Source organism: Urocitellus parryii, chromosome 6, assembly GCF_045843805.1.
Source record: "Urocitellus parryii isolate mUroPar1 chromosome 6, mUroPar1.hap1, whole genome shotgun sequence".
In the NCBI taxonomy this organism is placed as follows: Eukaryota; Metazoa; Chordata; class Mammalia; order Rodentia; family Sciuridae; genus Urocitellus; species Urocitellus parryii.
This window is the reverse complement of record NC_135536.1, coordinates 122242741-122269217: the sequence shown is the minus strand read 5'-3', so window position 1 is coordinate 122269217 and position 26477 is coordinate 122242741. Positions and strand designations below refer to the sequence as shown.

At 45.7% G+C, this 26477-nt stretch overlaps 1 protein-coding gene across 3 annotated transcripts in view; it reads right to left on the bottom strand.

The window, feature by feature from the left end:
• The window catches only part of Fah (fumarylacetoacetate hydrolase), a 36773-nt gene extending 10904 nt beyond the window's left edge, over nucleotides 1-25869 (bottom strand). For 2 of the 3 annotated variants that reach the window (XM_026400522.2, XM_026400523.2), the window contains exons 1-11: nucleotides 25711-25869; nucleotides 21310-21420; nucleotides 20120-20241; nucleotides 19594-19643; nucleotides 17330-17420; nucleotides 9710-9807; nucleotides 9546-9598; nucleotides 6760-6859; nucleotides 5885-6015; nucleotides 3152-3227; nucleotides 1048-1094 (exon numbers count right to left, since the gene is read on the bottom strand). In XM_026400522.2, the coding sequence (XP_026256307.1) occupies nucleotides 1048-1094; nucleotides 3152-3227; nucleotides 5885-6015; nucleotides 6760-6859; nucleotides 9546-9598; nucleotides 9710-9807; nucleotides 17330-17420; nucleotides 19594-19643; nucleotides 20120-20241; nucleotides 21310-21420; nucleotides 25711-25791 (960 nt within the window). In that variant the 5' untranslated portion in view covers nucleotides 25792-25869. The remainder of the gene's footprint in view (nucleotides 1-1047; nucleotides 1095-3151; nucleotides 3228-5884; nucleotides 6016-6759; nucleotides 6860-9545; nucleotides 9599-9709; nucleotides 9808-17329; nucleotides 17421-19593; nucleotides 19644-20119; nucleotides 20242-21309; nucleotides 21421-25710) is intronic. The other variant, XM_026400524.1, reaches the window with a different exon arrangement.
• Between the last annotated feature and the right edge of the window lie 608 nt (nucleotides 25870-26477).

The window sequence follows — 26477 nt, the reverse complement described above, 5'->3', positions numbered from 1 at the left end:
AAAAAGTGCTCCTGGGCTGGGGATGTGGCTCAAGCGGTAGCGCGCTCGCCTGGCATGCGTGCGGCCCGGGTTCGATCCTCAGCACCACATACAAAGATGTTGTGCTCTCTGATAACTAAAAAATAAATATTAAAAATTCTCTCTCTCTCTACCTCTCTCTACCTCTCTCTCTCTTTAAAAAAAAAAAGTGCTCCTAGGCTGAGTATATACATACTCTATGACCCAGCAATTCTATTTGTGAAGATACACCCAAAAGAAATGTGCACATACATGCACCAATAGATGTGTACTAGAACATTCATAGTAATCGTATGATGGGCAAAAAATGGGAACCACCAAATGTCCATCAAGAGTGGAATGGCTAAATCGTCTGGAATGTTGATTCAGTGGGACACTTACACAGAAAGAAAAGCGAGCTGTCTCTACCCATGGCAACGTGGACAAAGCTCACAAATAAAATGTTGAAACCAAGAAGCCAGGCAGAAAAGATTCCATTTCCATAACACTGGGACAGAGACACAATTCACATGTGGCAGCAGGAGGCTGGAGAGAGCTGACCCCTTGCTGGGGCTGTGATGACCCCAAGGGAGCACAGGGGACTCCTGCGGGCTACAGATTTCCTATTTTTTACCTGGGTGCTGGTCATACAGCAAGGTTCATTTGTGAGAATTCCTTGGGCTTCACGTGCGCAGTTTGTGTATTTGTATCTATGTGTGTTGTGCTTCAATTAAAAGTTCACTTACAAAAAAAAAAATAAGACACTCTCATCAATCCAGCCCCTGGCAGGACAGGGGGAATAGGACCTTGATCCTTAAAAAGACCTAAGGCCCCCATGAAAATCTCTGACCACATCTGTGAAGACTCTGTTCAAGGTAACTTGACCTTATAGCCATTTCTAGAAGGGGACAGGGTCATGGAAGCTCTGGGGCCTCAAGCTGACCTACCATCATGTCCCAGAATGGATGCTATTCTCTTGTTCCTACCAGGAAGAGAGATCTACCTCTTTTCCTTCCTCCAAAGAAGCAATCTGACAGTTTCAAAGCTTACCTTAAAGTTGGACCTGCATATGGTAGCTGGTTGGCTCATTCCTTCTCCTGTTGGAAAGAGAAATAATATAGATGAAGTCTTTTTTAAAAAAATATTTTTAAAATTGTCGATGGACCTTTATTTCATTTATTTGTTTGTTTATTTGTTTCTTAATGGTGCTGAGGATCAAACATAGTACCTCACACATGCTATATACCACTGAGCTATAACTCCAGCCCCAAGATGAAGTTTTAATTCCACTAATTAGGGAAGAAATTTTTTAAAACTGACCTGTGGCTTAAGCTTCCCATTGTCCAATATGATTTCACTTAAGAGTTTGTGAAACAATAAACTCACAGGGTATTGGGCTGGGAGACTTCCACAGAGATGGTCTAGTGCAAGCCACCACTTTCAATTCTCCCAAAACCACAGCACACGTGTCCTCGTAGTCTAGATACAGCCTCAGAATCCTTCTTAACACAATATGCTTGGAAGTCACAAATCAACTGGAAATAATATGCCCACTGAAACTTATTTGTGATTTTTGGTCAAGGATAGCCTGCTATCCCCCTGGTATTCTTTTGGAAAGGTGGAGCTATCAATCCCTTGCTGAAGCCCTCTAACAATGTTAGTTCATTATTCTGGCAACATCTAGTAAACACCTATTACAAAATTTATTAGGTACCAGGCTACTGCTGTTCCATTTCTGAATAGTACTAACAATTAAAAAGCTCTTCCATTCTCTCAAAATCTGGCTTCTCCCCTCCTCTGGCTTCCCCCCAAGGCAGCAAGCAGCAGGTGTGCTCTTCATCCCCAAGGAAGGTCAGGGTCCCCAAGTCACTCTTCCTGAACCCCTCCACCCAAATCCTAATTTGGAACATCAAAACTGCAAATTCAGGACTGTATCTCTGGACACTGGTTTCTTGATCACCTTGTCCCTTCCCCAACAACACCCTCCCTGGGTGGGCTCACCTCTAGGCAGAAAGAAACACTAAGAATAAAAAACCAAACTAAAAGGGACCCCAAGCATGCATGTGTGTAGCCTAGTTTGTAATCCTTGAATTTAGTCCTAGCCTTGCCATTAGCCTGCTAATGGCTCAGGGTGAATTCCTTTTCCTCTCCAAGCCTCAGTTTCCCAATTGGTGACATGACAGAGTAGGACCAGCTAAGTTCCTGGAGGGCCATGGCAGCCACAAGGTGCTTTGCTCTAGGGGCCTCCTGTTCCTTGCTTCTTGAGAAGGGCACTGAGTCTCCTGCTAGGAACCCCCTCTGGGGCCAGCAGTGGGAAAGACACAGCAGAGCCCAATGTGAGATCACAGAACTCCAGGGAGAGACTGAGGGAGATGGAGACTTGGCCAGAGTGGGGCCTGGAAAGAGACCCTGCCTCTGCCTAAGCACAGATACTGGTCCAGACCCTCACATGGACTGACTGACACAGCCCTCACTACTGCACCACAGGCTGATGCCACTGTTATCCCACTTCATGTGACAAACTAGGGAAGGCAGGTTTGGTAACTGGTCCTAAGCTTCAAGTTGGGCAGGAGCAGGGTCAAGCCTGGACCACCCCCCCACCATGGTCCACAGAGTTGACTCCTTTTCAATAAGATTCTGCTGATCTGTTATGGAGTCCAGGGAGCAGCTCAGGACATGGGACCTGTCTGCAAGGCTCTCGGGGCTGGCTGAGGATGTGGCTCAGAGACTGTGTGGCCCCAGCGGGCTGAGGTCTCTCACCGGCAGGCCTTCAAGGCCAGACTTTCAAACAGGCACTGGATGAAATCTACCATACATGATGGAAGATAGGGTCAGTAGTAGTATGTGAGCAGGACCGGGACCCTGTTTGGGAGACTGCAGAAGGGAGTCAAGGGAAGGATGGGATTTGAGCTCCATGATTTCTGGCCCAAGTAGTTGGGAGCTCAGTCAATGTGACGTGGGCCCATTGGGGCTCCCTTTGAGCATAAGGATGTCCCCTACCTCCCTCTTTCCCTTACAAAACCATACATGCTTCCAGGGCTGAAGCAGACACCTCCCCTTCCACCTTGCCAAAGCTCAGGAACCATCAGGACAATGGCACTTGGGCACACATGCCCACTGAGCCCTGTGCACACCCACCCACCCCACAACATACCTTTCAGGGCAACAGAAAGGTTGATGTCAAATGTGTAGGGCTGGTCATGGCAGAGATACGGCAAGGGTCTGGGGTCCTGGGAGGGCAAAGCACAGGAAAGAGGTTGCTGGCAGGTGGACTAAGCTCACCGAGGCCCCATGTGGCAGGAGTGTTCCTTCCTAGGGACCTAACACCATGTTCTGGGACCTTAGCTGGACAGTGGGAGTCAGGGTGGTCATATGTGCCAGGTTCTTAAGAAGAGAAGCCAAGGGATGGGCATCAGTAGGTGTAAAGTTATAAGGTCTAACCCAGAGATGCTCCAGAAAGCCAGGATAGGGAGGGCTGGAGAAAGGGGACAGTGGGAGGCCAGAGATGGGGAAAGAAGCCTGTGAGGAAAGGCTAGGGCAAGGCAAAGGGCAAGGTGAGCCTCCCGGAAGACGGGGTCGGGGCAGCCAGCAGAAGCAGAGTCCTGCCTGGTGCAGGAGCCAGCTGTGGGGATAGCTTTGACAGCTGTGCCAGAAAGATAGCACTTTGGCCAAAAGTAGTACTTCCCCAAAGTGTGACATAGGAATCCCTTGGGGGACATGAGATCATGTTTGGTGATTTGAATGGTTATTTGTGTTTCTTTTCTTTTTTTCAGGGCTGGGGATTGAATCCTGGGCCTTGAGCATGCTAGGCAAGCCCTCTGCCATTGAGCCATGCCACAGCCTCTGTGTTTCTTTTTATGATTAATGGTGTGGCTAGGGATGCTGGCAGGGATATAAAGTTCCTTTTCTCAACACATTACTTAAGTTTTGAACTGGGAGCTGCTTTAGAGAAAAATGTTAAATAAATATAGTTCAGAAGGGACAAGAGTGGTGACAGTTACTGGGAAGGGCTGGCCAAAGTAGGCAGAGCCCAGACATCTCAGGACAGGGCAGTGCCCTTGAAGACAGCTTGACAAAGGATGAGGCTGGAGGGGGGAGGCAGCAGGAGGTAGTAGCCCAGGTGGTCCCTGGTGGGTCAGAAAAGCAACTGACCATGGCTACCATGGCTACAGAGGAAGTGGCCACAGGACTCATTGAGAGGGAGGGAGAGCCAGGTCCTGGTAGCTGAAAATGATGGTGGGGTGGGGTTGCTGTGGCAGGAGTGCTGAGGAGAGCAGAGGCTTGGTGAGAGCCCACGGGAACTTCAGGAGGAGCTGGTTTTCAGGGAATGACTCCAGTTTTTTTTTTTTTTTTTTTTTAGAATTTTGATATTTATTTTTTAGTTCTCAGCGGACATAACATCTTTGTTTGTATGTGGTGTTGAGGATTGAACCCGGGCCGCATGCATGCCAGGCGAGCGCGCTACCGCCTGGGCCACATCTCCAGCTCCTCCAGTTTGTTTTTTAAGAGAGGAAATGTTGAAGCCAAGTGTGGTGGCTCACACCTATAATCCCAGAAACTCAGGAGGCTGAGGCAGGGAGGATCACAAGTTCAAGGCCAGCTTCAGCAACTTAGGAAGGCCCTAAGCAACTTAATGAGACTCTGTCTCAAAAAAAATAAAATAAAATAAAAGTTGGGGGGGGCTAGGGAGGGGCTGGGGTTGTGGCTCAGTGGTAAAGCGCTTGCCTTTCATGTGTGAGGCACTGGGTTTGATCCTCAATACCACATAAAAAAATAAGTAAATAAAGTTATTTTTAAAAAAGGGCTCAGTGGTTAAACACCCTGGGTTTGATCCCCAGTATCAAAAAAAAAAAAAAAAGGGCAAACATTGAGATGACATCAGAGGGCATGAGAGAAGGTAGATGAGATGGCCCCAGGGAGGGTGTGGAGGGAGCAGGGCAAAGGACTGGGAGCTCTGTTCTCCCTAGAGGATAGAGTTGGAATGAGACATTGCAGGGACCCAGAGATAAAGGGGGATGGGATGCATCCCCAGAAGTCAAGGGTAAGAAAATGCCTAGGAAGAGTAAGGGATTGAAGCGAGGTGCGTGCACGCCTGTAAATCCCAGCAGCTTGGGAGGCTGAGGCAGGAGAACTGCAAGTAGTTTAAAGCCAGTCTCACCAAAGTAAGGTGCTAAGAAACTCAGTGAGACCCTGTCTCTAAGTAAAATACAAAATAAAGGGCTCGGGATGTGGCTTGGTGGCCCAGTGCCCCTGAGTTCAATCCCCAGTACTCAAAAAAAAAAAAAAAAAAAAAAAAAAGAAAAGAAAAAGAAAGAAAGAAAAGTGTAAGGGACTAAGGAACTGCAAAGAGGTCCTGGCCCTAAGGTCATAGGTGACTGTAGTGAGGCACTGGCAGAAGGTGGGGCAGATTAAGGAGTGAGGGGTGAGACCACAAACCCAGGCCTGGATAGGGGTGCTGAGGACAGGAGGCTGCAGGGATCCCACCATCAAAGCTTAACTCCAAACCACATTCTACGAGTTGGCCTTCAGGGGGCGCCATTGGTACAGGACATATTTCAAGGCAACCTGGGAAGTTGTGCAATGAGGTGATAGGAGCTGGGATCCTCTGGCCTGGGAGGATTCTGGAGATTACAAAATTCTCTGTTTTTCCTAAGAACTGTGCAGAGGGCAGGGAAGCCACAAGGGAGAATGATTGGAGGAATGATTGCCTGGAGGTCACCGCAACCAGGATGCTCAGGGAACTCCATTGTGGACACAATGTGGGCACACTGTGGGCACAACGCTTCCCTCTCAATGATCTCTATTCCTGGTGTGCCTGCTCAGCTGGCAGCAGGCTTCCAGAAAGTTGAGCCCTGGATTGGGAGCCTCCTGCAGTAGGTGTGCTTACCTGTACTGGGTTGGGCACAACAAAGGGCATGAGGGCATCCATAGGCACCACCCATGGAGAGATGGTGGTTCCAAAACTCTTCCCGAGGAACGGTCCAAGAGGAACATATTCCCACTGCTGGATGTCTCGAGCTAAAGGAAGAAGGGCAGGCCTAGGCTTACCAAAGCTGACTGGGAATGGCCCCAGGGCTCCCTCCTTCCCTTGACTAGGGAGCAAAGACACTCAGCACAGCCCTCCCCATGGGGGCTCTGGCCTCATGCAGGCTGCCCCAGGACAAAGGGGCTAGAGCATTCAATGTCAAGGTGCCAGTTTACTGCAAATAAGAATGGCCAATGGATGGTCAGGATATCTCCTGTGAACAGGCAGAGGGGGGGAGGTACTTTGTAGGACCTCTGGCACCATCTTCCTCCGACACATGGCAAAAGTGTTGAGAGCTCAGGTTCAGAGGCCAGGCTGGTGAGCTTCATGTCTTAGCTCAGCAACTAACTGCAATCCCTCTGTGCCTCTGTTCACCAAGGGGGAAGCACAATACTACTAATAGCCTATAGGGATCCGTGGGAGAGAACACGTCAGGTGTTGAGCCCAGGATCTAACACGTAAGCACTCAATAAATATTAGTTATGTCAGCTAGGTTGCTTCTCAACATTTGAGACAGCTGGGGTTCAGAGAGGTTAAGTGACTGGCCCAAGTTCTCAGAGCCAGGAAGTCTGTCTGATACCCAAATCCACACCTCAGTCATTGCACCACCTGTTGCCTGTGACCAACAGCGGACCCAGGAAACAACCTATAGCTTCTGGGACAGTGTCCCAATCCACCCCCTCCTCAGCTGCCTTCAGAACACAACGCTCACAGTAAGCTCAGCCACCAGTAATTACCACTCCAGTCATTCATGAGGACCATTCCAAAAATGTGCTCATGGGCCTTGGAAATGGGGATCGGCTCTCCGAATCTGTTCCCAGGGCCTACAAAGAAAGCCTGATATGGGGAAAGGTAATTAGAACAGCTGACCTGCCACCTCAGATCACTTGTCACCTAGAGAGTGAAGGTCAAATATTTCCAAACCATGGCCAGGGATCAAGGCCTGCCACAGGGGCCTGGATGAATTCACTTTATCTCAAAGTCAAGGACTGCACCTTGGGAAAGCATGAGTGGCAGTGTGCCAGTGCCTGCCTCCTCACACCCTGAGTTCTGCAGCAGCTTCTTCCCTTTACTCAGCACATCCCAGGCCATTCTGATCCTTGCCTCTCACCCTGTGCTTTGCATTTTAAGATCTGACAGCTATATGTGGCTTGTGAAAAATGAAAATACTAGGATGTGTCTTCATGTCACAAAAAATCAAAAGGTTGCTCCTTCAATGCAGTGCAACCTGTCTGATAGGTGCATCTCATGCCCAATCTGTCACCCGACTGCCTCAGAAGAAAACAGCACCAACATGATGTCTGTGAGCCTGTAGAATAGCCAGACATCTAATAAGAGAAAAACAGGAGAATCTCTTTTTAAAGTACATAAAATAAGCTACTTTTGTCAACCAGAATCACAGTTTAATTTGTTCTGTGACAGTGTTTACACATTGAAAAATTTTCATCAGGATTAAAAATAACAAACATACAAACAAACAAACAAAAATAACCCAAAGGCACTATCTCACAGAGAACTCTACCACTTTCAAGTTCAGACTATCTGTGCCTCCTACTCCAACCATTTCTCCACAAATTTTTTTGTCTTTTTTCTGCCCAACACCAAAAGAGACCCAAACAGGAGAAACATCTGCCCATGAGTATTTCATTCTCCCAGAAGGAAAATCTGGCCCCAAACCTGGGCTCAGGCATCTTAACTGGGGCAGGGGGGTCTTCTTCCTGGAGTCTCCAAAGACTCCCTCAAAAAGGCTGTGGAAGGCAGAGAGCTGGTGGGGAACACCCTTACTGATGGGGAGACTATTTGGTAGATGACCATCCATTTCCCTCCTCAGATCCAAATCTGAAGAAATCTCAGGGTAGGATGGCAGCTACAAGGAGCTCTAGCGAAGTCCACTGGTTCTCCAGCTTGCATCTAACCAAACCCGATTCCCACTGCCACAGCCTGCCTGGGTGGCCCCCTGGCTCCTTCCCTTACATCTGCAAGGATAAGATGCTAGAGCTTCCTGAGACACCGCTAAAACACTGGGTACTGACAGTGAGAGAGCCCTTCAGTCTGCCTGCCTACACTTCCTGCTTTGGGCCCAGCTCCATCTATCATCCAACAATCCAAGAGACAGTAAGGACTCTGCCAATGTCCCCTCTGCCCTCCTTCTTCCAGTTCAGCTCCTCTTTCTCATCATTTTCCTGATTGCTCACCTTGAGGGTTGCTCTGAGTTCAGTGTCCCTCTTAAGAAGGACAGTCCTGCAGCATGAGGGGGTGATGGAACCAACTGTACCCACATCAATATCCTGGTTGCATATGGTACCACAGACATGCAGAATGTTACCAAGGAGGAGATGCATGAAGGGTATTCAGGCTCTCCTGTATTACTTTTTACAACTGCATGTTAAAGATCTCAAATAATTATCTCAAAAAGTTAAAAAAAAAAAGTGAAGTCTCAAAATGACCACTGTTTTGAGCTTGTATTGATCTAACCATAAATGCAATAGGGCTGTTCTGGTGGATTCTTATTTCTTTCTTTATTTTTTAGTTGTAATTGGACACAATACCTTTATTTTATTTATTTTTATGTGGTGCTGAGGATCGAGCCCAGGGTCTCACACATGCTAGGCAAGCGCTCTACCACTGAGCCACAACCCCAGCCCTCTGGTGGATTCTTGTAATTCAAGGTAGTTATGTTCTATGAAGTCACCAGGACACTGAACTAACAATCACTGAGTCAATGTTCCTAAGGGGCATACACAGTTAGGTTCCTATAAGCCTCTAATCACATTTTTATGAATTGGTCATAACTATAAAACCTTAGTGTATGTGTATTTCTGTTTAAAGACACTTATTTGATGTATATTGTTGATTCATTAACATCAAACCCCCTGCCCTCCACGCTAGAACTCATGCCTGAAAAAGGCTTATCTGACACACACATCCTCTGTAAGGCACATCAGCCTTCCTGCACTTAGGAACACAAGTTAGCACTTGGGCACTGTACGCGGGGGCTGTTATAGATAACAAATTTACCCAAAAAAGCACGAAAATATGAAAACCATGGCACTAAATAGACCATGAAAAGAACGAATTTATAGGATGAGAGCAGAAACAGGAAGTTCAACCTCAGCAGGGAACTTGCACTCCAGGAGACTAAAATTTTTCACTGTTCTTTTCATGGGCACGAGTGGCCACAAAAGGTCTTGAGTGTCAATTTTGGGGTTACAAATAAATTTCAGTAAGTGGGTAAATCTGGAAATATGGAATCTGTGAATGACCCAGACTGACTCTACTTCCAACAGCAGAACTGCTACCCATGTGGATGAAGGTGTGTGGACAGCTCATCATGCAGGGCAACCATCCCACCAAACACTTTCTGGCCATAGGAGATCCCTATGTCAATAAAACACCACAGCACAGGGGTGGGGTGGGTAGGTGTGTAATGCAGTGGAAGAGCAGCTGCCTAGCATGCATAAGGCCTTGGGTTCCATCCCCAGCACTGCCCAAAAGAACAAACACACCGCAAAGCCCAGCTTACCATTTCCAACTCGATGTCTAGGAGTTTGCAGGCACCATACACGGGAGGCTTGGCTGGAATAACATCAGGATAAAAGGAGCTGTTGTGAGTGCCAAGCTGCAGAACCCACTGTGTGAGAACAGAGAGCTGGGCACAGGCAGGGTCTAGAGATGGGGGTCACTTACAGTTATCAGGTCTCATCTGTCCCATGGGCCTTCGGATTGGGGTGCCAGACACCACAACAGAGGAAGCACGGCCATGGTAGCCCACGGGTAAGTGCAGCCTGATAAAGGAAGGTGAGGGAGAGAGCAGGACATCAAAGCTCTTACATATCTTTCTTTCTTTTTGTGTGTGTGTGTGGTACTGGGGATTGAACTCAGGGCCTTGTGCATGCAAGGCAAGCACTTTATTAATTGAGCTACATATCTTTCTTTCTTGATTGATTGTGCTGAGGATGGAATCCAGGGGCACTTTACCCTGAGCCACATTCCCAGTCCTTTTTGATTTTTTTACTTTGAAACAAGGCCTTGCTAAGTTTCCAAGGGTCTCATTAAGGTGCCCAGGTTGGCCTCAAACTCATGAGCTTCCTGCGTTGCTGGGATTATAGGTATGCACTACCACACCTGGCTCATACTTATTTTAAAATAAACTTTAAAAAGGAACATAGAGTCAATATATACATATGGTTTTAAAACCAAAAGTACACTTAGGCTCTAAGAACACTCCTGGCTTGGCGGAGGTCACCCAGTTTGAAAAGGTAGCAAAGCGATTCAAATCCAGGTCTCTCTGACCACAAGTTTCTGCTGCTTCCTCTGCGGTCCACTCCCAACCTAATCCCAGGGGACCCTGGAACTAGGGTCAGAGTGAAAGAGTCATCCCAGGCAACGGGAACACTGCCAGAGGCTCTGTTTGTAAGACAGAAATGTGGGGGAGGAAATAAATATCAAAACACTAGGAAGAGATTTAAAATAGCATAGCACTGGGTGGGGGGTCAACTGAATACACTGAGAGCCACTTGGAGGTGAAATGCAGTATATCATAAATAAAACTGGTGAATGTTTTGGACAATGGGAAAAGTTAGACTCTGTGGTGCAGTGAATGGAAGCTCCCCAAAAGGCATGGCCACATCCTCACCCCCATGAAAGTGTGGAAAGGAGTCTTTGTAGATGTCATTAAGTAAAGGATCATAAGATGAGGTCATTCTGGGTTATCTGAGTGGGCCCTATACCCAAAGTGTCCTTATAAGAGGCAGGAGCATGGAGAACAGGAGGCGGCCATGTGCAGACAGGCCGAGATAGGAGGGTTGTAGCCACAGGAATGCCTGCAGCTACAGGATGGCGTGGCAAGGGGGGGGTAGGGTGACCTGGGAGCTTCAGAGGGTGCCCTGCTGACACCTTCATTCAGACTTATGGCCTCTAAAACTGTGACAGAATAAATTTCTGCTGTTAAAAGCCAACCTGTTGTGGTATTTTTTTTTTTTTTTGCAACAGCCCCAGGAAACAAATACAGACCCACAGCCCACATTGAACATAAAAGGACATTCCAGATGGATTAGAGATCTACATGTACAAAGAAAGGTATTACAAGCATTAGGGGAAAATACAAAAAATATTTTCAAAATTGCCTTTCTAAACATGACAATAAAGTAAATGCCATAAAGAGAACAAATAACATGTTTGACTTTGTAAAAATGCAGACTGCTATATCTAGAGAGAAAGCCAAGTTAAAGGACAACATATAGGTTGACTTCCTTATCAGAAATGCTTGGAACCAGAAGCATTTCAGATTTCAACTTTTCTTCAGATTTTGGAATATTTGGTCAGTTCTCCCCATCCAGCTATTACCCTGAGGAGAACTATATTGGGCTATTATTCTGTGCCTTTCTCTCTGCTCAGACCAGCCTACTCAGATATGTATGTATCCTATAAATATGTCCATAAAATATATAAAATATACATGGATGTATATGTGTGCACATGTGTGTATGTGTGTATGTGCGTGTGTGTGTGTGTGTGTGTGTGTGTGTGTATTAAGTTCAGAAATGGCTCCCCTCAGAAGATCCAAATCCCTGGAACCCATGGATATTACCTTATATGGCAAAAAGAATATGATTAAGTTAAGGGTCCTTATAAGTCAAAGGGTAGAAGGTTAAAGGAGGATGTAGGAACTATGAGAATAGATATGAGAGGAGAAAGGGAAGGGGTCATAAGGCAAGGAAGAGGTGGCCTACAAAACTGAAAAGGAAACAGGCTCTCCCTGGAGCTTCCAGAAGGAACCAGCCCTGCTGACATCTTAATGTTGGCTCAAGTGAGACTCATTTTAGAACTACGTAGACTGTATACCTGTTGGTCTACGTCATCAGGTTTGTTTATAAAAGCTACAGGAAACTAAGAGAGTATATATGTGCATATATGTTGTTGCCTTTTTATCAAAATGAGAGCACACTTTATGTAATATTCTAAAATTTTCTTTTATTAAACTTAATTTCATTAAATGAAATTTTAATGTATATCATTCACGTCTCTATTTAAATAATTCAACAGCTACAAAGGACTTCATAAGGGAAGAGAGTAGTTTTTCAACTATTCTTCTACCAACAAACACTGAGATTGCTTCTACCTTTGAGGACTAGAAACACTGCTAGGAAACATTCTTGCTCTTGAATATAATCACACTAGTGCATTTAAGTCTGTAGGGTAGATGCACAATTGTGGGTGAAAGGGTGTACACATTTTAAATTATAAATGTTTTGCTTTATGTATTTTCTGTAGTGTTTGGGTTAATCATAATAAGCATATAGTTGAACATCTCTAATTCAATAACTAAAATTCTGAAATGCTCTACAATTAAGAACTCTTAAAAACCAATAACACCACATGTGGAAAATTCCATAGTATGAAACTTTTTTTTTTTTTTTTTTTTGGTGAGTATACCAGGGATTGAACTCAGGGGCACTTAACCAGTGAGCCACATCCCTAGCCATTTTTTGTATTTTATTTAGAGACAAGGTCTCAATGAGTTGCTTAGAGCCTTGTCTACTGCTGAGGCTGGCTTTAAACTCATGATCCTCCTGCCTCAGCCTCATGAGCTGCTGGAATTACAGGCATGCACCAATGTGCCTGGTGAAACTCTTTTAGGAACAAAATTTTTGAAAATATTGTATAGGCCTAGGGGTATAGCTTAATGGTAGAGCCCTTGCCTAGCATACTTAAGGTCCTGGTTCAATCCTTAACACTGCCAAAAAAAATTATACATATACATAAATATTAAAAAATTATAGAGGGCTGGGAATATAGCTTAGTTGGTAGAGTGCTTGCTTTGCATGTACAAGGCCCTGGATTCAATCCCTAGCACCACACACACACACACACACACACACACATATATATGCATATTTTTACATATAAAATTTATAATTATATGTTGTATATAATCATATATTATAATTAACACTGGACAGATCTTCCAAACAAAAGTTAAATAAGGAAACTATAGAACTCAATAACACAATTAACAACCTAGACTTAATTGACATATATAGACTATACCACCCAACATCAAGTAGTTACACTTTTTTCTCAGCAGCACATGGAACCTTCTCAAAAATAGACCATATATTATGTCACAGGGCAACTCTTAGACAATATAAAGGGGTAGAGATAACACCATGCATCTTATCTGATCACAATGGAATGAAACTGAAATTCAATGATAAAAGTAGGAAGGAAAAATCAAGCATCACTTGGAGAATGAACAATAGGTTGCTGAATGATCAATGGGTTTTAGAAGACATCAAGGAGGAAATTAAAAACTTCCTAGAGTTAAATGAAAACACAGACACAACATATCGGAACCTATGGGACACATTGAAAGCAGTTCTAAGAGGAAAATTCATTGCTTGGAGTTCATTCCTCAAAAAAAGAAAAAACCAACAAACAAATGATCTCATACTTCATCTCAAAATCCTAGAAAAAGAAGAGCAAAACAACAGCAAAAGAAGTAGAAGGCAAGAAATAATTAAAATCAGAGCTGAAATTAATGAAATTGAAACAAAAGAAACAATTGAAAAAATTGACAAAACTAAAAGTTGGTTCTTTGAAAAAATAAATAAAATTGACAGACCCTTAGCCATGCTAACGAAGAGAAGAAGAGAGAGAACCCAAATTACTAGCATACGGGATGAAAAAGGCAATATCACAACAGATTCTTCAGAAATACAGAAGATAATCAGAAATTATTTTGAATCCTTATACTCCAATAAAATAGAAGATAGTGAAGGCATAGATAAATTCCTTAAGTCTTATGATCTGCCCAGATTGAGTCAGGAGGACATAGACAACCTAAACAGACCAATAACAATAGAGGAAATAGAAGAAACCATCAAAAGATTACCAACTAAGAAAAGCCCAGGACCGGACGGGTATACAGCAGAGTTTTACAAAACCTTTAAAGAGGAACTAACACCAATGTTGGGAGCCATTCTCACACGTGATCGGGTGCCTCCCGTTGAGGGTCTGAGGCACTTTGGCATAAGTCGAAGTTTTTCCCGGCCCTCTCCTGATGAGAGAGCCCATCCGTGTGGGGGTGTGCCTGACCACTGACCCCGGGGACCCAATCGCTGACCCTGACCTTGGAGTGCAGCCCCCCCTCAACCTTCATTGGATGGAATTCTCCCCTGAATCTCTGGTTCCCTAATAAAAGGCTACTCCCCGGCGTGCTCGCTCTCTCTCTCCTGCTAGCCCTGAGTAATCCTTGCTGCCCTGCTGGGCGGCTAGAGGAGCGAACCAGAGAGGGGAGCCGTCTCGGACCTAGCAATAGAATTAAGGTAATTGAGTCTTGTGTTTTTATTTCGATCTCGTCTAACTAACTTTATGCCTAGAACCTCATTAATGAAACCACTGCGCAGGCCGCGTGGTAGACACCAATACTTTTCAAGCTATTTCAGGAAATAGAAAAAGAGGGAGAACTTCCAAATTCATTCTACGAGGCCAACATCACCCTGATTCCGAAACCAGAAAAAGACACTTCAAAGAAAGAAAACTACAGACCAATATCTCTAATGAACCTTGATGCAAAAATCCTCAATAAAATTCTGGCGAATTGGATTCAAATACATATCAAAAAAATTATACACCATGATCAAGTAGGATTCATCCCTGGTATGTAAGGTTGGTTCAATATACGGAAATCAATAAATGTTATCCACCACATCAATAGACTTAAAAATAAGAACCATATGATCATCTCAATAGATGCAGAAAAAGCATTCGACAAAGTACAGCATCCCTTTATGTTCAAAACGCTAGAAAAATTAGGGATAACTGGATCATACCTCAACACTGTAAAAGCAATCTATGATAAGCCACAGGCCAGCATCATTCTGAATGGAGAAAAATTGAAGGCATTCCCTCTAAGATCTGGTACAAGACAGGGATGCCCTCTCTCACCACTTCTGTTCAACATAGTCCTCGAAACACTGGCCAGAGCAATTAGGCAGACGAAAGAAATTAAAGGCATAAAAATAGGAAAAGAAGAACTTAAATTATCACTATTTGCAGATGATATGATTCTATACCTAGCAGACCCAAAAGGGTCTACAAAGAAGCTATTAGAGCTAATAAATGAATTCAGCAAAGTGGCAGGATATAAGATCAACACGCATAAATCAAAGGCATTCCTGTATATCAGCGACAAATCCTCTGAAACGGAAATGAGGACAACTACTCCATTCATAATATAATTATATAATACATAATATCATATTGTATAATTATATATGATACATTATTATATTAATCATTATAATATATTAAGTATTATAATGTATTATAGAACAAAATTTCATGTTAATTTATATAACTAATTATTATTAATCACAATGTATTATATTATTGATTATTAATATTATAATGTATTGTGTTATTAATTTTAATTATTATATAATATAATGCTATAATATAATATGTTATATATTATTATTATTTTTTTAAGTATTTATTTTTTTTAGGTGTAGATGGACACAACACAATGCCTTTATTTTTATGTGGTGCTGAGGATTGAATCCGGGTCCCGCCCGTGCTAGGCAAGCGTTCTACTGCTGAGCCACAATCCCAGCCCATGTTATATATTATTTATAACATCTTATATATGTAATATATTATGTATAATATATGGCGTTATACATATTATATGTAAATATAAACAATTATACATATACATATTGTATCGTACAAAATTTTAAAGGATATTATATATAATATATAAATATATATAAATATAAACAATTATACATATATATATTTATGTATAGTACAAAATTTTAATATATAGTATAAAATTACCTTCAGACTATGTTTATAAGGTATATAGGACACATATGAATTCTGTGCTTAGATCTGTGTTCTATCCCAAGTTTTCTCATTATGTATAAGCAAATATTCCAAAATCTGAAATTCAAAACACGTCCAGTCTCAAGCATTCTAGATAAGGGATATTCAATCTGTTCTACCTTTACAATAAAGAATATGTACAAAAAGTAAAAAAGGCACAGCCACAGGTCACCTTGTCATAAACATCACTAGAGACAACCTCTTTGCTTTTATTCTGCAGAAGGAAATGGGCTGTGAATGGCTGAGACTTCTCCACTTGGTTCCAGACACAGTTCCGACCCATTCACTTCCTGCCATCCCTGGCCTTTGCCTGCCGGAGTCCTGGCACCCTGGTGACAGCTAGCTCCTTCGGAGTTGGACAGTTCACTGGGTCATCACCTCCAAGGATGTTACGAATAGACAGGTTCTGATTGGTGGGGGCAAAGGCAGCCCAGAGCCTGCACAAGGCCAGAGTCTCTAATATCTGCCCATCTCAGTGGGAGCTGAGAGCCTGGGCTCTAGTCCCGGGCTTACCCATGCCTTGCTCTGCACCTCTGTCCTTGCTGCTGACTTTTTGGGTATTATCCTATTCTCTTTTCCCCTCTTCAAGCTTTAGCTTGGTCTAACAGGTCCTTCCCCTTGGCATGGCCTCTCTGGGAGTATGCCTGCTGCCATGTCCTGGTCCTCTTCAGTTCTGACTGTCAACATCCAGAGGACAACACAGAACAAGTGGCCAGGATTGAGGGTTGGATTCTCGGCTTGGGCATTGGCTCTCCCAGGGCAGAGCAAGTCTCCTGTTTATCCACAGGTAAGTGAATATTTCTCTGAGGCTGTTTTCTCTTGTGGAAAATGGGGTTAATAGTCATGGCCTGAGGGGGGAGGGTTGTGGCTCAGCGGTAGAGTGCTTGCCTCGCACCTGTCAGGCACTGGATTCGATCCTCAGCACCACATAAAAATAAAAATAAATAAACAAAATATAAAGTTATTGTGTCCACCTACAACTAAAAAAAAGAAAAAATAGTCATGGCCTGAATGCCCTTAAAGAACTACTAGAGGATCAAATTTTTGAACACTTAAGAATTCTCATTCATCAGAACATGAAAATATAGAGAATGCAAGGATTTAAGATATGCCAATAGAACGATAATAGCTTACAAATGAAAGAACCTAGAAGGACCCAGAGATTCAGGGAATGTAATTCTAATCTCTGTTCTTTAGAGAATAGGAGTTTAAAGGACCACCCCATAGTCCCATAGCAGGTCCACAGTTCATGCTGAAAGGACTAGAGGCTGAGGCCATTGTTTGCACAGATTGCAACATCTTCATCATTTTTGGTTTACATCCCCAGTTTGCTTTGACCTAAGAGGGCCTGGAACAAACAAACTGTTGGAAATGGACAGACTTTGAACTTATCCAAGCATCTGGTCCAGGACATACCAATTGGGCATCAGTGCATTCTCCTTGCCCCTGAACATGATTCCAATGTTGGTAGCATGCTGCCGAGAGGAATAGAAGTCAGTGTAGTCTCCTGCAGAAGAAAGACCCAAAGCAGGCCATCAGTGACCCCGATGATGGAGGACATTCAGTTCCCAGGATGGGGGCTGTAAGCATGCCCACACAAGTATGCACATCCCAAAGCTCAAACTCTTCTGGCTGCAATAGCACCAAATGCAGCACAAAGTAGCCTCACTAAGATTCATTTTTAGACCCCACTCCTGTGCCCCACAACTAGGAAGAAAATAAGAAATAAGGAGCCAAATCATTTTGAAGCACAGTGGGATTTGAATACGAAGTGGCTGATGCTAAATCTCCTTCTCAAGAGTTCTGAGAAGGAGTTCAAATCTCCTTCTCAGCTACGCACACAAAACTGCTTGTGACTCCATACAGGGAACAGCCCTGGTTGCCCTATGCCTAAGTTGAACCTACCCTCTGGAACCACCTCTCTTGTCTCTGTGTGGTCAAATCCTAGCAACTAATTGAGGCCACCCTTGTGTGAAGTTCCCCACTCTCTCTAGCAGGATCCTTACCTTTTCTAAATCCTGTCACCCGAGCCATCTTGGGGCAGGCTTCTTTTCCAATTGATGCACCAGTTACATATGTGCATATCTTTGCTAGACTGTGGCCATTTCAGGGAGCCCTAGCTCAGATTTTATTTTGTTTGACTCTCCCTCAGTCTTTTTTTTTTTGAATTTTAATATTTATTTATTGATTAGTTTTTGGCAGACACAACATCTTTGTTTGTATGTGGTGCTGAGGATCGAACCCGGGCCGCGCACATGCCAGGCGAGCGTGCTACCACTTGAGCCACATCCCCAGCCCCTCCCTCAGTCTTAAGAATAAGATTTTGTTCACTGAAGGTGTTCAGTCAGTGCCTGCTGATTCTGATGAACTCAACAGGGTGGTTTGTGCTAAACGTAGGAGCACACACCTATAATCCCAGCGACTCAGGAGGTTGAGACAGGAGGCTTGAAAGTCTGAGACCAGTCTCAGCAACTTAGTGAGGCCCTTAGCAACTTAGCAAGATCCTGTCTCAAAATAAAAAATAAAAAGTGCTGGGAATGTAGCTCAGTGCTTAAGCATCTCTGGGTTCAACCCATGGTACCAAAAAACCAAAAACCAAACCAAACAAAGTGGCTTGTAAGCATCCTCTCTCATTCGGGGAATGAATTACTGAAATCTTCAGGAAAATCTAGTTGGGAAGGTTTGCTTGTTTATCTTCCTAAATCTCCTATTAAAAACAAACAAACAAACAAACAAAGACTCACAATGAGAACCCCAATCCATCAGTCCAGACTACACATGGAAATAAATGGGGAACGATGAGGGAAGAAAGCAAAACCTAAAGGCAGATTGAGCAAGGGGTGAACAGACTGAGTCTTGACTGCTCTTTCCCACCTTTAGTACCAAAGCACAGACACAGGAGCTGGGATGTTTATCAAAGGAATAAGTCCGTGACAAAATAAACAAGGAATGGGACCATCAATCAACCAGAAATGATAAGGAATCCCTGAAAGACAACTAGTTTGTCAAAAAGAACGCTGCCCTGAGTGCATGAGGGGAAGGCAAGTGACATGCCAGGCCCACCCCACCCTCCACCCAGCATTTGCCAAGCCTCCAGCACAAAGGACTTTAGTCAACTGAAGAGCTGGCCTCGAGAGTCCTGTCCTCTGGAGGGCAGGGCCAGCCAGCCTCTTAGCACACTGGTGCCCAGGCAAACCCAAGAGCTGTGGCCTCCCCCAGGGCTGATAGACAAGAACGAAGCCCCTGTGCCTCTGGCCACAGGCTGATCTGCTTCTCCTCGCTTCAGGCTAAGTCACTCCAACTTTTTGATGCAAAGTCCAACCAGACGGCCTACCAAGTACACAAATGCGTCCTGCACAGCCCTCTGGCCGCCTTCCTCAAAACTACTCACCCTTAACAGCTCAGAGCACACTCCCCACAGCTCTCTGGGAAGAAAGAACAATCTGCTGCACAGGGAGCCATGTGGTTAGTCATGAACTTGAGCAGCCTGCAACTCGCCTAGGAGAGTGCAAGCTTTGAGACAGCCTGAGCCAATGCTGGCTTGAGTTGTGAGACTGGTCAGTGTTAGAGTGGGTAACTTACTCCAGATCCTCCCCAACCCAGATAGGGGACAAAGGCACCTGGCCAGCCCTCTCAGCTCATTAAACTGCTCACATTGCCTGAGTGGAGACAGTACTCACCTATGGTGGCTGGAAGGTACATCGTAGCAGAAGCCTGGGAGGTGAATGCACTGAAACACAGAACCAGGGCTTCAAGGTCAAGCAAACAGTAAAGTGGGGCCCCTGCTCTGGTTGCCCGCTTGCAGGCTTAGCCCATCCCCCAAATCTTGATCATCGTCTCCAGTGGGTGCCTCTAGGCTGGACTAGGCCCCACCATGAAGGAGGTACTGGAGTCAAAATGTCTTATCTCTATATTGTACTCTAGAAAATAGGAATAGGGAGGTAGGAACTTCTGTTATAGAAACCAGACAAGGACATAGCTGATGCCAAAGAGGAAGGAAGAGGGCCTCTGGGCCTGACCTGGCAGCTCCCATCCAGATACTAGAACCCTCCCACAAATATGCAGTCCAGCAGGGGCTGCAAGGAGACCAGCTTGACTCAAAAGGGCGAAGGCAGCCATGTCATGACTTGGTGGCGCTGCTTATCCCCCAGTCCTTGTCTCCCCTGCGGTGTCCCACCTTCCCACCAATGTCCATATGTTCCTCACCGCTTCCGAAGTTCCATGTCATCTCTGAGCCTAGCTTGGCTGGCGGACAGCAAGTTCTGCAAGAATGCTCTTGCCTCCTTCCAGGCAGCCTGGCCCAAACCCATGAAGCTGTTGAGAGTTGGCTAGGACCAAAAGAGGGAGAAAGGAGTTCATGCATGGGAAAGCATTTTTGCCCAGGAGAGATCAGCCACCTTGCCTGGGTCCTGACTCCTCTCTGTTCACTCAAATGCTCAGGATCTTTACTTTTGATTTTGTCACTTATGTATCAAGCTGGAGAAAGCCATCACCTTTCTTGATACTGCTTCATCCCCTCATGGATGTGTACACAACTGTCAAAGCCCATGAGCTGCTCTCCGGAAACTAGCCTGTTAAGCCCAGCCTGGTCTATAGCTACAGGGGACTCCATTCCTCCAGTGTACAGATGCATGGAGCAACCTAAATCCTCTCCCCAAGGCTCCTGAAAAGCCAAGAAGGGATTTCTTAGCCAATGAGGCATGGTAGAGACAGCACCTATGGATGTTAAGGGTCAGAAGGCAGTCCCAGTTCTAATACTACCAGCCGCAGAACCTGGGAGAATTATGCCTCATTCCAGGTGTTTCCATCCATCTAGTGATGATTCTGATTCCTGTGCCAGAAGGTGGTTGGGAGGACTGAAGGATAGGAGTGTGTAAAGCTCCTGGCAAGAAAAAGGAGCTCAACAGATAGATCCCACTCCCCTTCCTACTCATGTGATATCACAGAGATGGATATCAAAGGACTTGACCTCTGACAAGGAGATTCATATTCATCCCACAAGGACATCAGACTGACTCCTGCCAGGCTGTGTTGTAGACCTGGAGGCCAGGGCTCGTGACTCCTTCCCTCAGGGGTCTGCCTGTCCCGATAGGACAGCTTGATGAGGAAAGGAGCCAGAGTTACAGAAGAGCCTCATCTCAAAGGCCACTGGGAAAGACCCAGGCTGCAGAGACACCAATAGTCTTTTCACTTAGGAACCCTCCTTGAGGTGAAAAGCCATCCTGGGGTATCCCAAGGCTACTACCTGCCAGGTGTTGTGTCTCAGAATAGCCCCGGCCTTATCCATGTAAAACCTGAGGCCTGTGAAGGCACCACCTCTGTCAAAAGTGGAGGCAAAGTATTTAGTTTATTTGGAGTACTTCTGAGATCAGGGACAAGCTGTCACAGTGTCTTACCTCATCGAAGACATCCTGGTGTTTGGAGAGGACAGGCCCAGTGAAGAGGTGCTTAATGACACTGAGGTCCAGGATCTGGTTGCCAATGGCCACTCCTATCCGTTGCCTTGGCTGGGAGGAAGATGGCATAGTCAGTACTGGCAAAAGCTTCTGGTAGGCTGAGCTCATTTAGTCAAAAGCCTATGGGTCCCCCTTTTAGATTGCCCTTATGGTAAGGAAACTGAGGGACTGGATCCTCAGCATCCTATCCCAGCTCCCTTCTCTGTTTCCGGGACAAGAAAGAAAAATAATCTATGTTCCCTTGCCAGGTTTGGTAGTGCATGCCTATAATCCCAGTGGATTAGGAGGCTGAGGCAGGAGGATCACAAGTTCAAAGCCAGACTCAGCAACTTAGCAAGGCCCTAAGCAACTTAGCAAGACCCTGTCTCAAAATAAAAAATAAAAATGACTGGGGATGTGGCTCAGTGCTTAGGCACCCCTGGTTCAATTCCTGGTACCAAAAACAAAACAAACCAAAATCTATGTTCCCTCAATGGGGAATCAAGTAAATCTTACCCCTTGGAGTAGAGTGAGAACAGGCAGCCTGGTCCAAGCCCCTTTTCCTGTCTCAGGAACTTCCCCTGAAAAGTTCCCCAGACATTGCTTAAATGCCTCCAGTGGTGAGGAGTGCACTACCTTACCAGGCAGCTGGATTCTTTTTTGCTTTGACCAGACCTTTACTCAGGGCAATTCATTTGTGCAGCAGAACAGTGAGTGTTCCACACACAGTGCTGAAAGCCAGATGGCACAGAATAACAAGCTCTGCTGGGGCTCAAATAGAGGAGAGCTCAGATGGTGGGAAGCTGCACAAAGCCACACTGTGCAGACCACGTCAGGGGCATTCTTTTCTGCACCATAAAATCTCAGCATTAGCTCTGACCAATGAGATGCTTCAAATATTTGGCAAAACCTGGTTTTTGACCCCACAATCCTGAACTTTGCTAGTCAACTAGGAATGGAGAGCCTGCTTACAGACTCTACCCGATAGGGCTCTATCTATCCTCAGCCGGCTTCCAGATCTCGTAAACCATCCCCTTTGCCTTTTTAGTTCTAGAGAGCTGAGAAGTGGGATTCCTGGCTGGCCTCATCTCCATCGGCTGCTCATTTTGGTTGACTCGCTAGCCTCTGGGATCAGGGTACACCAGAGCCATGCCCTCCCCTGGCCCAGAGTTCACAAGCACATCTGCCCTGGAGGAGGCTGCCTGGAGAGCCTGGTTACTCATTCTCAGCTCTGCTAACTCTCTGGGCCTTAGTCTCACCCTCTGGAATATGGCAACTGCTGTGAAGGACACAGAGCTGAGCTACCTAGATCCAAGTGGCCATACATTCAGCTAATGTGCAAGGCAGATCCTAGAGCCACTTCTGATCTTTACCCTCACATCTAGCTTAAGGTAAGAAGGTATTAAGCAACCTCTAAGATCTAATAGAAAACTGGGTTGTTAGTTTTGGAAACTGTGAAGAAAACCTAGAAGCTTCAGATGGCAAGTTATTGCCCTTGTGTTCCAAAGTGTGACCTGAGGACCCAGAAAACCAGTTTGATAGAGTGGATCCATATACTTTTAACCTTTAGAATTATTTTCTTCAGTGTCAAACTAGAAGGGCTCCTGGCCTGTTCCATCACTTACTATCCCACTCACCCTGGAAAAGTCAGTCCCTGGTGCTCTGAGCCTCAATTTCCCCTTCAACTTGAGGCAAATAAACTAGGAAAAGACATCCCCCCTGACTTCATCATTGGAAGAGAAACTATGAAATTGGGAGGTTGACAGATGTGAAGGCCAATCCCAAATCTGCCTCTACTGGCTATGAGATCCGAAGCATGATTCTTAGCCTCTCTGAGCCTTAGTTTCTTCATCTGTAAAATGGGGGGAAATAATGGGGGTTTGTTGTGAGAATTCAATTAGTATCTGTCAATCTCTTAACATAAGAATAGACATGAGTAGACACTATTCATAGCACAAACATTTATGAAGCATTTCTTTGGCACTAGTACTACATGAATGCTGCAAAATCACGAGAGAGAGAGAGAGAGAGAGAGAGAGAGAGAGAGAGAGAGAGAGAGAGGGGAGCAACTTGGTTTCTGCCCTCCAGAAGTAAAGGGCAACACAGGGTGTGGTAGGAGATACCAACCATGGAAGGGCTCATTCACAGGATGCTTAGGGACAATTTTCTGAGGGGCTGACATTTAAGCTGACTCCTGAAGAATGAGAAGAAATAAGGATATGCAGACTAGAAGGAAGGGTAGTCTGGGTAGGAGAAATAACAAGTGCTAAGGCCCTGAGGCAGGAAACTCTCAGTGTGTCTCAAAGACTGAAAGGTAGCCATTAAGGCTGAAAAGAACAGAATCCAGGAAGTAGAGGCAGGGCCAAATCAGGGACTTTACCAAGGCACTAAGCAAATCAACCTCCAGACTCTTGCTGGCCCATTTCTCAGAGGCCCCTGTCCCTGCTTTCACAGAGAACATCATTATGTTTCACTAGTATTCCATGAGCAATCAGACATTGGAGGGAAGGTGTCTCCTACATCTTTGATCCCCAACTCCCAGCATAGCATCTGGACCCAAATTAGGGGTTCCTAAGCAATGGTTGAATAAAATAAAATGATAACTAGATTAATTCATTGTTGTTCCATTCAAATTAAGGACTAGCTATGGACCTAGGGGAAAGGAGGTTATTGCCTTGACCACCAGGGCACCCTAGAGAGGTAGCCACCACAAATGGGGTTTCCAATCACTTAAGTGACACAGTTAGATAAGGTCTATATAAGCTTGGAGGCCCTGAGCTTCTGGAAGGTCAAATGGGCCAATTCTCTGTCACAGCACTCTTTATCAGAGGTCAGTGGAAAGGGGTGCTCTCTCCCAGAAATCCTTAGAGGCTGCCTTGAACATTCTAGCAATTGCAGGGCATGAGGTCTGAAGGTCCCTAGTCACATACCAAAAGGCATTAATTCCAGATAGCTCCTAGGAAAGCAAATCAGAGCTCCCTACTAGTGGGTGCTAGCATCTCAGAAATGTTCTGGTTTAAGGGATTTGTGCCCTCAGGAAAGGTGAGGATTTATTTGCTAAGGGCAAATGTTAGAGGAGGGCAGAGGGAGGGTACTGCCATCAGAGACACTGGTTGGCTAACACAGGTTAAGCTTTAACATGTCTCATCTGTGTGTCTCTTCAGGGCACTTTTTGTGTCCTTGTAACATCCAATGAGACCTGTCAGTTTTAAAACCACAAGTCACCTCCTCTAGATTAAGTCATTCACTGCAGGCAGGACCCCCAAAGGACAGGTACTTGGAGTCAATGAGCAGCCATGGAGGAAGGGAACCCAGTTTCCAGGAAGGGGCCAACAGCCAGGCCTCCATTTAGCAAACATTTCCTAAATACTGTTAGGTGCAAGCAGATTTGGGGGTTCTATGGCTCCCAGAACCGAATGAGGAGTAGGATCAGGGACCTAAGAACAAAATACTACTCACAAATCCAAGCAAGGGAATCTGCTTTTTGCACCAGGAGACCCTCTTGTATATTTGCTGATAAACGTCCAGTTTTCAAAGATTTATTTCTAACCACACTACATTTACAAGTCAAGGTTCGTTTCCCCCACCCACTCAAAGGGCTTCTAATTAGCAGGGGAAGCCAGGGAACCACAAGGGAAGCCAGGGAGCCCATAATAGCTGAGAGAATTCCAAATGGAGGCAGAGACTTGACCTCTTAGATTACACAGCTCTAGGCCAGGAAATACATGCATCTCTTTCAACTGCTAAAAATGCTGGGGTTAGCCAAGCACAGGTGGTGGGGGGCAGCAACTACCTGAGACAGAGGCATGAGGATCACGAGTTTGAGGCCAGTCTCAGCAACTTGGCAAGACCCTGTCTCAAAATTAAAAAGGGCTGGTGATATAGTTCAGTGGTAAAGTGCCCTTGGGTTCAATCCCCAGTACACACACACACACACACTCACACACACACCCACACACACACAGGTGGGGGTTAACTGATACTTTCTGGGTTCTGGGGTTAGAAGTTAACTAGAGACATGAATGATCAGCTGTAAGCTGGCTCCTTTGGGGGTAAGAAAACACCCCAGCAATTCTGTATTGGGCAACAGGATTGTGTGCTTCCTCTTCTCGCAACAATAATCTTACTTGCTGACTTGTCTGGGAGGGAGAGTTGCAAATTCTTTTTCATTTTGCATTTAATGCCACACAAGCCTGCAGAAACAGGCTGAGAGGTTAAACAATGTGCAGAGCCAGGCGGGATCAAATCCCGCACTCTCCATGGACCGCTTTTCAAGAAAAAATGACCCATGCCTTCAAGTCGCCCCCGCTCCCCTCCACTCCACGCCCTCCCCGCGCCCGGAGTCGAAGAGCAGCAGCTCACGTTGTCTTGGGTGGAGAAGACGCCATAGGGCAGGTTATGGATGGGGAAGTCACAATCCTCCGCCACTGGGATGAAAGACATGCTGATGAGCACCAGGTAGGGGAGCAAGCAGTGGGCTGAGTAAGAGGAGAGTGACTGGACTGAGCTGCAGGGGTTAGGCCAGGCCACGCCCCCTGTAGACTCCGGCCCCGGGTCCGGGACCTCCCTACACCCACACGGTGACTCGGCCCCGCCCCGACTCCGCCCCGGCCCCGCCCCCGAGTGTCCTGCCTTCCTATTGGTCCTCCCCTCCTAGGGCCCTTCCCCCTCCGCAAGCCCCATCTCCGCCCCGTCCCGCCCCTTCGCAAGCAGCCCTGCCCGCCAGGAGTCTCGCCCCTTCGCATGCCCCACCTCCACGCTTTATCAAGGCCCCGCCTCTTCCGCAAAGTAGCCCCGCCCTCCAGAAGCCCCGCCCCACCCGCGCAACGTCACAATCTCTCCCTGGTCCCCACTCCGTCCGCTGTCAGCAGCGTGCCCTCGGTTTCTCTACCACCTTCGGTAGACCTTGTTCGAATTGGCCGCTCGAGCCCTCGGTTCTACTGAGGACAAACCCAGCTTGGCATTAAGGCCTCTGCCCTGGGTGACTCCTGCCTCCCCCCTTTCCCCCCTGCCGCCTGCTCTTCAGCTCAACTGAGCTCTTGTTCTCTCCCTGGAAACGAGACCCTTTCTCCCCAGAGACTGCCTCCGGTTTTGGAAGAAGCTTCCAGTTGCGTACTTTCCGCCTGCAT